This window comes from Haliaeetus leucocephalus, unplaced genomic scaffold (genome assembly GCF_000737465.1).
Source record: "Haliaeetus leucocephalus isolate CR32 unplaced genomic scaffold, Haliaeetus_leucocephalus-4.0 Scaffold273, whole genome shotgun sequence".
NCBI lineage: Eukaryota > Metazoa > Chordata > Aves > Accipitriformes > Accipitridae > Haliaeetus > Haliaeetus leucocephalus.
Window position 1 is genome coordinate 5831667 of NW_010972709.1, and position 17574 is coordinate 5849240.

Here is a 17574-nt window from a genome sequence, read left to right on the forward strand (position 1 = left end):
TCTGACAGCACATTTATCACACTTCTGTGATAGCTGACACAAATACTGCACTGCACTGTCTTCTCCTATCTCTGTCATACAGACCAGTGAGGGTTGCATTTTAAAAAGAGGATTTGATTCTTCACAGCAGTGGGAGCTTACAGCTTGCACTGACTTTGGCACAGCCTGTGTTTAGGCTCTCTGTTAGCCCGTGAAAGCTCTGCACGAACCAGCGTGCGCAGCTGGGTCCCTGCATCTGGCATACAGTAACAAGTCACCTTGCCAACCCGAGCTAGAAGGGACAACGCCAAAGGCCAGATTTTGAGCTGCATTTTTCCAAACTTTGGAAATACCGGGGGCAGATCTCAAGTCACAGCCTTTCATGTTTGTACATGAAAAGAAAATTAAAAACTATATTTATAACCCATGCTGATTCCGCTGGTATTGGCACACCTAAGGAAAGGGGACTGGCAGTGACCTGCCATCATCCCCTGGCTCCATCACCCAGGCCAGAAGCAGCGGGGAAGCAATCCAGCCTGCTCAGAGGTTTCTACTAGACAGATAAAATTTTGTCCAGAATATTCTTGCCACAAAAGCTATATTCTTTATTGGCAGGTGTTTTGCTCAGTAGATTAACTGATACATGCATGGAAAGTTTCTAGAAACAAAATACATTCTTGAAAACAGAGCAATGTGAGTGCAGTTGCATTTTTCCTGGCTGTGGTTTATTTAGGAGGACAGTGGCTCTCCTGTCTCCACTTGCTTGTCCTCTCCTTTTTACTTCCAATTCCTAAATCCCTGACACTGGTCTTGTGTCCATGGAGCAAAGAGATCACTTTTCTCAATAAATAGGAGAACTGAAAAATGCAGGAAGACCAGGTTATTAAATCCTAAGAACTTTTACTCACACATCATGTAATACCAATTTAACGAGAATCTTGCTCTGTAATTAAATACCCATAACTCATCATATAACTGGTACCTCCTTTTTCCAAATTAAACATTGCTTTTTCTATAATTGGATAATATCAGAGTACTATAGCAATTTGGGTTAAGATGTCATCATTGGAATCCATTTTTATTTTCAGCTTCCATAGATGTGTACACAAACACGCATTACACACTAATACAAAAGAATTACTTTCACACTACAAAATTCAGCAAATAATAGCGGCAGTTACTGGAGGGCACCTGCCTCAAATTCTCACCTGGCTAAATATGCCAGAAAGGAAAAGTAAGTACTTAAGATGACTGGAAACACTTCCTTTTCAATTCCTATTCAGAGTGCCTGCAAAAATGTTTTATTGGGTCTGTACTGGTTTTCTGAATCTTTAAGATGTGTGTGTGTGTGTATCAGTGATGGGAGAGGAATTAGACAGATCTGTGTGTGCAGCTGAGTGCTCAGAGTGGGTAACCAGGTACAGAGCTGACCAAGGTCAGCCAGTTCAGCACCTACATACATTATTATTTACTCTGTTCATTATTCTTATGTTTAAAAAATGAAAAAAATAGGGGCTCTGTATGCTATGGATTTCATAAGCATATAAGAGGAAGACATTCCTATGCCAGGGATCCTTATATGTATATGGACGAGAGAGCAAAGGAGAGGAGGGATGCACGGGCAGTTACAGATGCAAAGCAGGAACAGAGCTTTATCAAGACTGGTCTGAGCTTGACAGAGGCAGTGATTTTCAGTGCCCTTTAATGGTATTGGCTTTTCAGGGAGGGCTTAAAATCTTACTTTTAAAAACTGCATCTCTGTAAGGGGTAGATAAAAAGAGAGGCGCTGCAAACAGCCAGGGAGCCGCATCCAAGCCATTTGCACTATTTACAACAGCCCACAAGAATGCCTCTGCTTTCTGCACTCCTTTAGGGGCATCAATGGATTGAACAGATTTTGTGGTTTTATTCTTTTGTATCCTATATCAAAACAGTGCAGGTCACAGCATTGCTTACTGATGCTCCAGATTACAAAGGTGTGAAATACTGGTCTGTGTAAATGTTCAGACAGTCTTGGACATGTGAACTCTCCCAAACCTAAGTCATGAAGAATGACCTGTTCTGCTGTCTGATACACCCCGTCTCCTCACAAATCTGAGTTCACTGCATCAGGGATTGACAGACTTCGATAAACAGATAAAATGTGTCAAAAGGATTTTACAGGAAAACTGTATGCAAGAAAAGAAAGACTGCTTCAACTGAAGGGCATTCACAAGTTGAATTATTTGGATTTTAGTTTTATTTTAAACTATTGATTGATTATTTAAATTCTTCTAGTGCAGCAAAAAAATATAACTGGAAATCCTTCTCTATTCTGTACACATACATTGGAACAGAATACTTATTAAAAAGCCAGTGGGTTATTTCAATAAGCAGGGTCATTTGGTAGACTAAGCTATCTTTAGGGAAAAACATGTTTACTGGGTTAAGATTAAAAGTTCTACGTTAGTGTCTGGGATATTGTCCAGCCCACCACTGAGATGTGCAGTAGGCATTGCTTGTACTTCTATACAGCATAAAGTGCTATATACTTTCTATATAGTTAGGCAGAGGAGTTCTGCCTGAACTGAGACTACACTTCACATAGCTTTATGAAAGAAAAGCCCCGAGAAACAGGTATGGCAAGTAAATTAGGACAATTACTGAATATCTGCTTCCATGTGAGTGTAGCTGCTAGTGTCTATATCGTAGCTACATACACTTAAGCAACAGAAGGTTTGAGCCTGGCTTTTCTAAATACCAAACTAAAGCCTGGATTCCTCTTGCACCACACTTAGGTGCTCGATCACCTACACTTCCCTCCTTTCTACTTTTTTCTTCTTCAGGTGACGTTGCACAACTTGGCTTAGTCTTTCCATGTAAAAGAGGACACAGCAGAACTGCCCTCACTGGTGCCTTGCGGGCCTCCGTTGTTTTCCCACTCAGGCTGCATTGAGAATATCCTCAACACCAGGTACATTGTATTTTTTTTCCTGGCCTTTCAATTTACGGAAAAGTTTAGATGAAACACTTCACAAAGAAATGCAATGAAATTACTCTCCACAGGGAAATTCTTCCTCTTTAAAAAACAAACTGAAAGGAAGAAGCTTTGTGAAATGAAGCTCTGGGAGCTATTCATATGGCTGAGCTTCGCATGGCTATGGCTGCCCTAGGGCTGGCGTGTTGCAAATATCTTTGAGTAACATGACAGGTAAGAGCAACTAGGATAGAGGAGAATTATCCTGGCCCATTTTCCTCTGATTGCTGAAAGTGAGTTGCTCACTAGGAGTAAACCACAGAAATGGGCACGTTTTACAGTGTTATGTGTTAGAAACCTACAGAAATGGGCACGTTTTATAGGCTTTGCACTGAGAACCATTATTGTCACTGCCAATACGTCTTAGAAGCTGGGACAAAGCACTGGAATGATGGCAGACTGATGATTTAAGGCATGACAGCGAGGGGCTCGAGGGAGCCTGCTTCCGAGAGGCTAATGCCAGTAGCAACATTCAAAACATACCACAGGCTACAATAACAACGTCTCCCAACGGCACGCTCTGTGCCAGCCTGCTGGGGGGGGAAGAAAGGGAGGATGGCTGCAAACTTCCCACCCGGAGCAATGCCATGGCACGGGGCTCCTACTCGTGCCATGGCGGCTCTGGGAGCGATGCCCATTGCTCGGTAACTCTGGGTCTTTGATGGATTTCAGTGATCCCTCTGCAAATTGCTGCGGTGGGCTCTCTCGGTGGGCAGTGCAGCGTGGCTGGCATTTAGAAGCACAAATGGTGCGAGAGGATTTCTCGCTGTTTGTCACTGCGATGTGGCAGACACACCAAGGTCCTTTTCCAAACAAGACGGAGCAGTTCCAAGGTATTTAAATCTACTGGAAAACCTCTCTACCCTGACTCTCCTCCTGCAAATGCCTCTCTGAGGGTATGCAAGCAGCAAACCACGACCAGAGGGGAATACTGGTTGTGAAGAGAGAAAAAAGAAATGTTTAGCAGGCTGTGGTGCAGGGAGGCTCTGACAGAGCTGTCTGCCCTCTGGTGCCTGCCCCACGCCGGGGAGGGACAGGCTTTGCAGCATCAGGCTCCAGGGAAAAGCCTGGTGCATGGCAGCATGTGGGTTTTTGGAGGAGCTGGGAGAAGAGGGTTGCAGCTGGCGAGAGTTTCTGAGCTCAAACTGTGTGGTCTTGATGCCCTGCTGAGGCAGGTTATTGTGCAACTGCTAAAATATAATGTGCCCATCAAACCATGCCTGTCATACGGTCCAGGTCCCCGAGTCCCATGCTTTGCATTGCACCCTGTCCCCAGACGATGGGTCCTGTGATTCTGAGCAGCAGAGCAAAGGAACAGCCTGCCCCAGTTGTAGCCAGTTCGAAAGAAAAGTGGGATACCAGTTACCGACTGGGACATAACTCTGTTATACATATATCTTTACATATGCTTCATCTCTTATCCTATAGGCAAGAAAGCTTTAAAAATATTTATTAATAATTTGTGGCGATCCTTCCAACAAAGTTGTTACTGCAGAGTCCTCATTATGGCCATGTAACTTTGGTATCACAAGCATTTTGTTTTATTATTATCTCACTGTGCAACTAATTTGTTTTATAAGTTCCCCCTCCTGTATTTTTACTTATTTTCCTAATTTTTTTCTGGTTTTATACTGAAAGTAAAAAGATCAATGTCTGTTCAATCTCCAGCAACCTAATAAAATATCTATTGATGCAAACAAAGGAGAAGTAAGTTCCAGATTTTTTTTCACCATCTTTGCAAAAGGAAAGACTGCAGTAATTTTTAGAAGGGGTTTTTGTTGGTTTGGGTTTGGTTTTTTTGTTTGTTGGTTTTTGTGTTTGTTTTTTTTTCATTTAAACCAGCCAACACAAAAGTCATTCTTAGGTAATATATGAGGAAGTATTTCACTCAAGTTCTGAACACTCTTGGAATGTTTTCAAAAGAGAAAATGAAGGAAAGTCCACCATTAACAGGCAGTTAGAGAAATTTTCAGATTACTTTCAGTTTCTTACTTATCTTGGCACTCCATTAAAATAATTCCATTTGTTGGAGTAACAGAGAGATTGATTAGACTGAAAACTTCACTGTTAGCATGTTTAAGATTATATTTACCCCACTTAGCAGCTCTTGATTCAGAGTGAGGCACTAACAATAAAAAATGGAAAGTAATTTCTATGAGGAAGCTTCAATTTTAGTAGCTTTAGTCTAATCACTAGAAAGGGGAGCTCTGGTTTAATCTAATTTTTCTTGGGACTAGAAGACTTTTAATTATTGCTTGGAATCAAGCTTTCTAGCCTTGCATGAAGCAACACATTAAAGCTGGGATTTTAAAAACGCCTGAGGAATACATCTATCATTAAAATTCAATGACACTGGCAGCTTAGCTCCCTGACTCCTTTGAACATCTCAGGGTTTCCTATTAATAAAACACCATCTGTGAAATTTAGAAAAAAATATTAATTTTGACACCCTCTGGATTTTAAATGGGCATATTGACCCAATGCAAACCCATGCTCCACTCCCGCAAGCTCTTCCTGCACATTTCACGTTCCTGTGAGCAGTTTTCTTTAGTCCTAGGATTTTTTAATTGCAATCCAATGTTTCTTCAAAGTGGGAGACTTTCAGGACCATAGTGGGTGGGTTCTCTAATCATTTCCAGAGACAGAGAGAAATGAGCATCAGCTTTGGTCACGGACCACATGGCGGAGCGGCTGCAGAGCATCACTGAAATGTTTGGTCCAGAACACGGCCAAGATGGTAGCACCAACTGCGTGCACACGCGCGTGTGTGTGTGTGAGAGCAAGTGAGTCTGGAGGACCTGAACTTATGTTTGTGCTAAAGTCTTAACTGATTATGACAATTTTACACACTAGGTAAGTCACCTTCGTACTCTGGCAGACACTCCCAAAAGCAAACCAGCACACTCCTTAGGCAATACTACTGCTGATCTGAGACTGGTCCCTAAGACTGTGCTCTGCTAGCCCCTATGAAATTTACTTAGACAAAGCCTCTGTGCTAAAAGTGGCATTTATCTTTAATTCTTTCTCCCCCAGAGTTTCCACTGGATTCCCATTACAGACAGAAAATTGGCAACAGTTCAGATCAAACACCAGAGTGAATTTGCTTGGCTCCAAGGAAGACATTTCTGTGTCGAAAGCTAAATTATGTTGCTGTTTTTCCACCTGTTAGTGTGTAGATTATATAATAGAGACATTTTTCAATTTTTTTTTTTTTTCTTTTTTCTTCTTACGATTGCAATGATGTGGAAGATGTGATCTTCACAGCTTCTTCTTTGGTTCATAGAATAATGCCAATGCTTTTGTCAAAAACATCAACAAGTAATATTTGAAACCATGAGGATTTTGCTTGCTGCTTACAGAGATGTTTTTAGTGGTAAATCTTACAGAAATTTTAGTCCAAATACATTTTTTAGGTTTAAATCTTTGGCAATACAAGAACTCAATCCTAAAATTTGGATGGTTGTGGGTAGCCCTGTTGGAAATCCAGATGTGTTGGTCCCAATTTGCATGTGTTTTGGGATGCCTTGATTTCAGGGTAGCCAGCCTGTAACATCTTTTGAAACTCCCAGCTTCCTGGGATGGTGTAATCAGGACATTTGAAGACCAGTCCCAATACATAATGAAAGGGCAAGTACAAGTGGTGAGATCCCCAAATCAATGGTCTTGACTTCCAAGTTGATAATAGGCTGTGCTATAACCAGTGTCTCATTATTTGCTTCAATGGACTCAAGCTACACACACTGTAGCAGCACGGATGTCACATACAAGTCCGCTAATGCAGCTGGGCGTTATATTTTCAGACTGCTATTGAATATGCAATGGCAATTTCTTGTTACTTTTTAATCTCTCCTTAAACAAAGTCATAGTTCTTACACAGTCACCTCTGAGACAGGGAAAGAAATATTTTCCTAACAATTACTGCAGTTGGCTTAGCTGGGCATTTGAAAGTAACAGACATTTAAAAATATACAATAACAGTAATCTTTAAAAATACTTTATTTTAAAAATATTATTTGGGAAAAAAAGTCCTTGCTCCCTTTATTCAGCAGGAAATGCCACACAATTACATTTATTTTCTTACTGTTTGTGGGATGAATTGAAAATTGCTGTTTTAGATGAATTTACCTAGCAGCAATTAACATTTAATTTCCTTTAAAAATATAGAAACAAGATTAAAATGCCCATTGGGGGATCATTTCTCCTTGATTAAAGTTTAGAAGTGACCAAAAAAAGTCGATGTTCAATGCATTAATCAAGAAATAAGAGAATGAAAACTTATGTTTGATATACCAGAAGCGAACTCAGAAGTGGCTCAGAAACTGTTTTAGTTTATTTTTATTATCAGAGAAATAAGTGTCTTGCAGGCATACAGGGGTAACCATAGCCCACTGAAGCAACAGCAGACTTTCCACTGAACTCAGCGGGCCTTGGATGGGGCACGGTCAGAAAGATAGACTAATATTTGTACACTCAGCATTTTGTGTTTCCCTAGATGTTAAAGAAGGAATTCAAATGTGAAAACCTGTGAGATTCAAATTCTAACATTACGTATAATGATCTGTATTAATATATTATTTATTACTATGATTATCTGACACTAACTTCCTTGTGACCCTGCAAGTCCTTGTCCTGCAATTGCCTAGAAAAGGTAAATATTTCTGTGCATACTAGAAACCTTTTATCTCAAAGGCTCAGTGGGGAGATTTGTGAAGGCCATTAAATTCTGTTGTCCTTTGTTTAGAAGCCTTACAAAGAGAAATAATAAGAAAAAGTCCTGTAAAAAATCTGGAAGGAAATATGTCGCTGCCGAGCATAATGATGCATTAAGTAAGGTGGCACTGCCAGGATAAAGATTGATATTTTTCAAGGGAGTGTATGGCTACATACCCAGCAACATTTACTTATTTAATGAGAAATACAAATTTGACACCTTCCTAGTGACCTATCTAAAAGGTTTAAGCAGCATTTACATTCTCCAAGCTTAAAAAGTTCTTAAAGACTGGTTATGTCCTTCCAGTTGCATTGTGCACGGCAATAAATGCTAAGCTCTACATATACTTATTCCCAACAACTATGTTTGGCTGACCGGGATATCTCGAGTCAATCTGGGTCAAGTCCACACATGAACACTCGTTGATGGCAACGGGCTGTTTGCTGGGGCCAGTCCTCCCAGTGTGTAATTACAGGGACAAAAAACAGAGCTCAGGCTCAGAGGCAATGCAGAGAAGATTCTTCTCACCTAAGAAAGCTGGGATCAACTCACAGAGAGAGCCAAACACTCTGCGGTAATGTCCCCATCTCGATGCATTTTCAACTGAATGTGACCCCAGTTTAGACCAAGGAGGACCAACTTTCACTTTCAGGTCATGCCTTTAGATCATACGCTGTAAGTCACTGAGATATTTACTAGCTGAAGTAGAAGAAGAGCTTTTTCCATCACCTGTGGTCTTGCATTGTCTTTCATAAACAAAGAAGCTTTTGCTGATCATATTATATCTTGTACATGTGGACAGAAAAGACTGTGCTCGAGCAGCAGTCTTCCATACTGGTAGCACACTGGTATGCAGTAAACACATTCAGACCATTCTGATTTCTCTACTGAACAGTGAATGCATCTATGTTTTAGAGCTGCCCATCTCTACAGAAACCTAGAGGTATGCAACTAGTCTCCATTTCTCCTCTGAAGGGATCCTGTGCAGCTCTCCGCACGTAGGCCTGGGACCTCTGTGTACACAGTGATTATGGAGTGGACACACAAACACGCAGGAAAATGAAGATGGAGACAGAATCATGACATTTTTATTGCATTCTGACTCTTTGCAGATTGTCTGAATAATTTGGAATCTGGTCCATAAAAAATAATGCTCCAGATTGTTCAAAATGCACATGCAGTTGAATAATCAGTTCTATGTCCAATTATTTGACTTGTGAGTAGATTGGGTAAAACTTGGCATATTTTTTCCAGCATATGGTTGTACTACTAACTTGTTTGAAAGAAAAAATGACGCAAAATTCACATAAATAATTGTCCCACAGTTTTTCCTATGTGCCTAATTTTGTCTATTTTCCCCACTAGCAACCAGAGATCCAATAAACTATTGAAGGCTAAAGGCTGATGTAACTCCATTTTTAGGACAGTGGCTTCAACAACAGCGACTGTGTACGAAGAGCTTTTTTTAAACTAGGGAAGAAGAGCAAACAGCTAGAAAAACAAAAATATAAAGTGCTTATGCAAAAATCTGTCATGGACATCTGGACCACCCTTGTCCAGCTCAGGAAATGTAACACCAGTCATGCTTCTAAGTGAAAAGAATCAATTGCACTTTCTGTTTTCAGAGGATCAAAGGTCCCCCTGTCAGCTCTGCATTTCAGGCTGGGCAGTTACTTGCAGAGCTGGGGTCTTGATGCAGGTCTCTGTCTCCCCTCCGTCCTGCAGCACGTCTGTGGCTGCAGGCTCCTGCCACCAGCATCGCGACGTGGTTCCAGCGTTTGTGTAGCTGTGACTTCTTAGCATCCATGCAATCAGGCAGCTGTATACTGTGACGCTGCAGTGGTGATGCAGAAAAAGGGAAAGGCTGGCACTGAAAGTCACAGAAGAGGTCACCTCTTTCTGTGAAGGCTTGGCTCTTGAGCCTGACAATACCATTGTTTACAGCACACATGCAACTCGCTCTGATTCTGAGGTTTAAATCTTGCTTCTGTAAATGTGGAGTATCTCTGCTTTATTGCTAAGATTTTGGGACTATGGGTACACAGCTCAGATTTATAATAATCTTATTTTCGGAATACCTAAACTGTCACTGATGTGATAGACTGTATTGGCTCCGAAGGACTGTTATAACTAGAGACACAGTTTGATTTAATATTAAATACTTTTGTAAAAACAAAGCTTTACAAAATATAAGATGAAGGGAAATTTGCCATATTTATAGTTCAAATACCAAAGAAATTTCTCTCCCCAGCACTCCTGGGTCTAGACATCTGTTTTTCATGCTTAAAATACAAATGCTGTAACAGCAAGCCAGTTCACAACTGCAGGAATTGAAGCTGTCTAGAAACGAGAATAAAAATGACTTGTCCTCCATGGCAAGCAAAAAGCAGGAAGACAAAGCCCCTTGCAATTAGTGGTGGAAAATAAAATTAGGTTTTCAAAATTATTACAGCCGTATGTAAGATGGACTCCCTCATTGCTGAAGCCACAGGCAAAGCACAATCTGGAGTACCCTTCGTACACTGATCCCTAAATAGCTGGGAGCGATTAGGACTTTTTGGGTCATAAGGCTCAGAACTATCCCACACAACCACATCAGAAAATAGCAAGAGAGGTTTTGTTCCCCCCACACCTCATTCCCCCAGTTGAAGGCTCTACATCCAGTCAAAAAGCAGTTCCAATCCATCATCACCTGTCTGAGGTTACATCCATCTTCTCTCAGGTCTATTCTTTTTCTAACAAACTATGCTCTCTGCTGACTTAATCCTCATGAGAGTCCTTGATTCACGGTTTCAAATGTAACATGGGTAACATGAAAAGAATCATCTACAAAAAATTACATATGGCCAAATTCACTGGCTAACCTGGACAATGTTCCTTTAAGTTTAAAGCCTCTATTGTGCTAAATACCCAGATGTTAACAATCTCTTCTAGAGGCTATTGAGTGCAGGAAGGACATGTTTTTAGCAATTAGAAAAATAGTAGTACACTTACACATGGCAATATTTAGCAGAGTTTGTTTGGTTAATAGGTCAGCAGTTTGGGACAGTTGGTGGTTGTTACAGAGCAGCAAGGAGGGTTTGTGCAATGAGACGTGCTGGCAAGCATAAGGAACAGCCAGGTACCCACGGGGCACTTGCAGATGAAAGTGTGCTGTATAATCCAAGGCACTCAAAAGACATCCCTTATTCCATCATTTCCTTCTACCTTTAAATAAAAGCTTTGAAAACATTTTGCAATAGGTTTGAAGAGTGGCAGGGAAAGTGCACGTATATAAACCAGAAAAAATGCACGCGGTGGAATAATGTTTTGGGCATATAGGGATACTACGCATGTAAGGCTTGAACTAAAGTTCATATCCTTGAATACTTTTTGGGTAGAGCAAGAACTGAGTAAGTGATTAAGTGCTTTCCTGAATAGGGCACCAGTCTTAGCTGCTATTTGCAGACTCCTGCAAAGATTATTCTCATGCTTTGCAGGAATATAACATGCAAGGGGCTGGTCTCAAGCCATGAGCAGGTGCATACTAACATTGCTTCTAGAGTAGACATGTGTCTGCTGAAACGATTTATGATGCGTTCCTCACAGTAGCATGAATTTGGCTGGTGGCCTTTGTAATTTATCTTTGCTGATATCATTATGTGCCTTGAGAACATTTATCTTCCTAAACGTAAAGAGTAAATGATTGTTTTAACGAGGAGAAAACAAGCCTTATTATAACAGCCCTGGACGAGGGACCACAGAAAGGCTTGGATTTTTAACACTCTCCAATCTGTTTTAACAGCTGCTTATGGTTACTATAGTCACTGAACAAAGATATGGTTATTTTACCTTTCTTTATTGATGGCCCGAGTTCCCTCTTATTTTCTCTGTCTTTGCAGAATGGCAGAGGCCATGCTTGGAGCCACAGACCCTTAGAGTCAGCCAGATCTGTGCAGTTTTCTGCACGCAGTCGTGCGACTGGCACTTCTTCCATTGAAATCTTACACTGAAAATTGGATTACATATAAGGATGCAAAAAAGGGGCCATATCCAATCTAAATAATCCATCCATTGATCTCAGTGGTGGTTTCCAGTCTTTTAGGATTCATGGACCCCCATGGAGTCACTGACAATAGACCTGCTTTTCTTGGTTATTTTTTGCAGAACCCTAGAATTAGTTCACAGTCACCACAAGGTCCATAGAAAACATACATAAAATCACACATCTAAGGTATTTATAAGGCGCTAGCACCTAAATTCCTACAATCCTAATGGGTGAACACTAATAAACCTTGAGGAAGTTTTATTACTTGCCCAGCAATCAGACTAGATATAGGATTATGCTTGCTTGTTGTTTCTAAGCCACATGCTGCCCTAAAGAAATCAGTCTCAGTACAGACTATGTCTGTATATATAGTAGCTTCTCCTCTAGCGAAAGTTAGAGCCAGTGGTGATTTTGCAATTCATAAGAATAAAAGCAATTTCTTTCCAGATTGTTATTCTTCTCCCTTCCGGGATATGGGCAGAAACACAAGAGAACAGGACCTCCCACTAATCTGAAAAAGCTAAACCCTAGAGAGGAGTAAAATAAAATTTTAATGAGGAATCAGGGCTTTGGAGGTGTCAAGTGTTGGAGTACGACTGTCCCAGCTCTCATGCCACTAGAAGGGAGAATGGAAATTAATGCTGGGCTGCTGGGATTGTGAAGGAAGCAGCATAACCACAGAATCAGCACCAATTTTTTTGAATACAGCCCCAGTTTTTGCTTTGGAACAAGAACTTGGACTCACATGAATTGTGTGAGGGCTTGGCCTTGAAAAATCAATGGGTGCTCAGTATCTGGCAGGATCAAGTCCATGGTGAACAAGAAACTTGGCCCAGACGTGAAACAACCCTTCTTCTGCTTTCCAACCCCATGGTGTAACCACCAGACCACAAACGTCTTTCCCACTTTTTGCTGTTAAGAAGGAAGCGTCAGTTTTCAGGCTTAGAGAAATGTGGTGGACTGAGGGCAGGAAGGATCTGTCATTCATAAGAAAATGTGGGCTAGAGTTTCAAGATATATTTAAATTTTAAATTTCCTCAATGCTGATAGAGTCCGGGGGCAGAAGAAGGTTCTGTGGCCTGTGGCTCTCACTGCAGCATGCAGCGAGATCTCTCCTCTAGCTGCCTTTTAGAGTGACTGTGAAAACTAATGACACACTTAATTCCTTCACACTTTGGAAGGCAGGGGCACCTTGCACAAGATAGAAAGCTGGCTCGTTTTTTGATTCTTTCTTCTTCCCCTAGTTCCAAAAGGGATCTTGGATTAATGCCCATCCCTGATTAGCGTGATGATATAAATCACAGCAAGCTGCTTTCATGTTGAGATGTGAAGCTAGCGCTCCACAGTGCCCTGCAGTGCACATATTCTCAGCAACTTGCAGTGCAATGAAACCAAACAAAGTTGCTTCTGGTATAATGTGCTATGCAAACTGTTGCAATTGTCTCCAAGGATGTGGGAGCTTTATCTGCTTCAAACCTTTGCTCTCAGACATTATAAAGTTAATTATAAAATGTGCCAAGGGGGAGGCAAGGAGAAACCTTGTTAACCTTTTCTTTCTGTGGTTTTCCCCCCTCGTTGCATTTACATTGGCCTCGAAGAACTGGGACATTTTGCAGATGGTTTAGGGTCTATAAATTCTTATTTAAATCATCACGAGCCAAGTATAACAGGTAGCAGTCCAGACTTCTCTAGAAAGGACAAACCCCAGCTAAGCATGTAAATAATACTCCGGTGCTTTTTAGCATATAAATACACACACTGAGCCAGGTACCCTGGAAGATTTATTCACATTTTCCTATTGTTACTCTGTAAAGTGCACTGGGTATGCACCGTATGACTCTGCAATATTTTTTTAAAATGCTGCTTGTCAGTGAACAGCACAAAGTAACAGGCTAAAGGAAGGTGGTATTTCCTTCACTGCTCCACTGTCAGAAGGTGCTCATCTCAGGTGGCTGATAAAGACAACCAAAACGCCAGTGATCTCTGTCTATATCCACCAGCAGCCTCAAATGGCAGAGTCCAAATAGCTGTTGCCAATCATGGAAAAGCAAGAGGAAATAACCTGCTTGAGGTCTGGTTGGCGTAAGAAATGAGAGGTGATCAAGGAGGGCAATGTTACATTTTCTTTAACAATGGTGAAGATGTGCCAATAATATGGTCAGTACGATGCACAGTAGGGAAGTATTGTTCTGTGCTGAACTGAGAGAAGTGGGGTACTCATTACTGCACATTATAGCTGGGAGATGTCCCGAGACAGGCACCTATGACACCATTTACTTGGTTGAGCAACACCTATCATCCCTGGCGCCAGTGTCCCTGTGGGGAAGATAATGCTATCTTCCTTTGGCCATGTTATAAGAGTTGATGAATAAAGGCTCTGTATGTTGTATTTCTGATGAAGAATCCTCTGCCCATATTAACTGTTTTTATTTAAGAGTGAAAGAAATAGAATCTGCACCTTATATATATTTTTTTCTGAGAAATTCAAGAATCCTTTCCAGGTTTGTTTATTTTTTATAACTTTTTAATATCTTTTTTCTGCCCCCACCTGCCAACTCTGCATCATGGTCCATCTGTTGGTGAGTCAAAGAGTGTTAAATGTATATAGCTCCCTCCAGAGTTTCCCAGTGAGATTCAATGAAGTTCTTGCCATGAGGGATGCCTACCTCTTCTCCCACAACTCCCCCAAAACAGGGATTTATTATTCAATTCCATCTATTCTTGACTGAGACTTGAGAAAAGAAGCCATAGATTGGAAGTCATTCACAGGCACTGAGAAAGATGTTGGCTGTGCTTTTGAACTCCATCCTGATGCAGAACAATATTTTACAGGTGACCATCCATAGCAGTTGAAATTACCTGGATGAAAACAGTCTGAATGTTAAGAAAGATCTTTTTTAATATTGTACTTTCACTAGTATTTTTGCAGTAGTCTTGTGCCTAAACATATAGGTTATCCTAGAAAGCTGTTAGGGCATACTAATTCCCATAGCCCCATAAAATACACCCCTGAAACTGAAATAGAGTGCAAGTGGTTCTACAGGGTAAATATTAGTTGTAAATGCACATACTCAGCACTTTCAGATCACCCAGTATTTTCCGCTCTGCAAATGTTATATCCTTTGGTATTACCTCTTAGAGACTGAACTTCAGAAGCAGAGTTGCTGTGGCTTATGGACATGGCTTTTTGGGGACCTGAGTATCTCCTCAGAGGATCCCTTTCTTCAGACAAACAGTATTTTCAGAGCTGTTGGCTTATTAATCTTTGGTTTCCTGGCCTGCTGCCTTCATGTGTGGTTGCCTATCCTCGCTAGTCTGGCAAGGGGAAGAGAAAATATTTGGCCTTCGCGGGCTAGGCAACTCATTGGCCTGTATAGCTGACAAGAGTGCATGATTCTGAGTTCAAATATTCTGTACCTGTTTTGCACAGGAATGAATATTACACAAGGTGCCAGGCAAGTGAAGCATAGCTAATGTAAAAACACCTTGGTCTGGTTCCCAGTTACCCTGCAGCTGTGTTAGTATTTACAGCGCCGTGAGTAAAGTGCTCCTGAATCAGAATAGGAACAACTTATATTCACTTTGAATGTGTAAATCAGGCCACATAGTTCTGCTGGAATTACAGGCTATTTGCAATCATTTGTCTCTCTCCACGTGCTTTGCCCAGCAGGTAGTCTGTAATTATTTGATAATATAAATTATAGGCATTTTTACGTTGCTGGTCCTCTGCAGGAGCTGAAGATTACCCAGCAATTTTTACATGAGTTGAGAATTTAAGCCTGATGTCCTGGCAGACTTCCAGGTTGGAAGACTTGATCGCCTGTCTAAATCCTCCCGGTATTTCTAACAGGCTGTGGCACTCTTCTCATCCTCCCAGGGCGGCGCGCTGCGAAACAGCTGCATTGCTGTGCTCCGGCAGCTCTGCAACACAATGGTGGCAGGAGGAATTCTTCCAAAGAAAAAGTGCTTATGACTTGGTTACTTTGATAAGGTCCCTTGGGAGCCGCAGGGATGAAAGAAGCCATATGAATGAAATCTATCGCTATGCCCTGTTATTCTGATATACGATAAAAGCTCGTGATAGTTTACATATGATTATTAAAATTTTCAAACACCTCTATAAAAACTACTCTGCTTTGGTTTTATTCCCTCCCTCAGACAAATGCTCTTAAAATACTCCCAAAGAAATTAAGGAGACTAGCGTTAGAGGTTGGAAGTGTCATATGAGAAGTGGATAGCCAAAATCGAAGTTTGTTACTGGTAGAAGATTACCTGTAGTATCATTTTTCTGGGTTTCAGTTGACTATGCCTGAAAAGAATATGTTCTTCTTTGTAAAGGTAACTTCTTGCAAATTAGTCCTTTCTCTCTAGCGTCATTATAAAGGACAACTTTTTTGCCCATGCATTTGATAATTTACGTATTTGTAAATATAATAAAATCACAGTGGTTTGGACATTTACCGAGAATGACTGGTTTGGGGAATTTGAGAAACAAAAAGAGATAAAAACATCAGCTGGAAAAAGGAGTGCCTGCATTACAAATGGACTTTGTTATTTTTATCTTGGCAAGTATCATTAAACTTTAATTCTTTATGCACCCATGACAGATAAGTTTGTCCCACTTCACATTAAAGATGTTATGCTTTATTTTTGACAAAGTAATAAACCCACTGCACTGAGACCTCACCCCAGGGCACTGAAGCCTCTGCTCAGCAAATATGTGACTGCAGAATCAGGCCTCAACTTCTTCTCCTCATTGCAGTCAAGGGATTACTGCTGTGAACTTGGAGACCAGCTTTCTTTTTGTCTCTAAAGCTTCCCTTTACCAAGTGAAACAGCCAGTTTCACCAGGAAAAGTGAGTTTGCAGGGTCCTGGGGTTCTGCTGGGGGCATACGTGTAGTTTGATTTCTTTGCCTCATTTGCAAAAACTGAATCTAGTTTTTCAGCCTGGAAAAAATGCACTAAACTTCAACCTTTAGTGCCAGCACCGGCATGAGCGTACGACCATCAGAGCCATCACGGCTCGGCCTCTTCCCCTCACTGCTTCCAAAGGCAACCGAGCCCGCACATTATCGCACCCATGTCGCCTTACTGTGTTTGAAGGGCAGTGAACAGGCTGGTTCACGGCTAATCACCAAGGACTAGCGTTGTTTTTGTCTTAGACACATCTAAGTTGAGATTTGTGCCTCGCTTCATGCCGAGAGCTGGTTATAAGCCCTTTATCAGTCACAGCTCTGTCCCGTGGGCCTCGTCTGGGCAATGGGAAGGGAATTGGCTGGCGTGAGCGCAAGGGCCCTGGGCGAGCGCTGCCTGAGGTGGGTGCTTGGGAGTCCCCTTCAAAGGGTCCTGTATTTTTTTCAGCCTGGGATGTTGAGAGGGTTTTTAAGGGCTTGAGGCTCTTTGGGGTCACACTGCTGTCTCTCGACAGCCCCAGCAGCCGAGGCTGAAGATAAAGGAGGGCTGACGGGTCTGAGGGAGCCATGGCCCATGGCGGCCGGGAGGGCCAGGCCGAGACGACACGAGGATGATCCATCCCCTCACAGCACCTCACTGAGAAGAGTTGGCCCGAGCCCCCACAGCGGCCTCCAAGACCTCGGGGCAGCCCCACCGCCACGGGTGGGGGTGACACCCGCCTTGGCCCGCCGCGGGGGGCCCTGAGGCGCAGGGCGGCCTGCCGCAGCCATGGCGCCCCACGGCCAGGGCGGCCCTCGGGGCTGGGCCCTGAGGGAGAACTGTCGGTCCCTGAGGGAGAACTGTCGGTCCCTGAGAGGAAAGTGCCGGTCCCTGAGGGGGAAGTGCCGGTCCCCGAGGCGGGGGTGCCGGCTCGGTCGGCCGGCCGG

At 42.1% G+C, this 17574-nt stretch overlaps 1 protein-coding gene across 1 annotated transcript in view; it reads left to right on the top strand.

Moving 5' to 3' along the window:
• The first annotated feature begins 5674 nt into the window (after positions 1–5674).
• The window catches only part of APCDD1L (adenomatosis polyposis coli down-regulated 1-like), a 31014-nt gene continuing 19114 nt past the window's right edge, over positions 5675–17574 (top strand). Inside the window, exon 1 of the mRNA XM_010569776.1 lies at positions 5675–5778. Coding sequence (XP_010568078.1) covers positions 5675–5778 — 104 coding nt within the window. The remainder of the gene's footprint in view (positions 5779–17574) is intronic.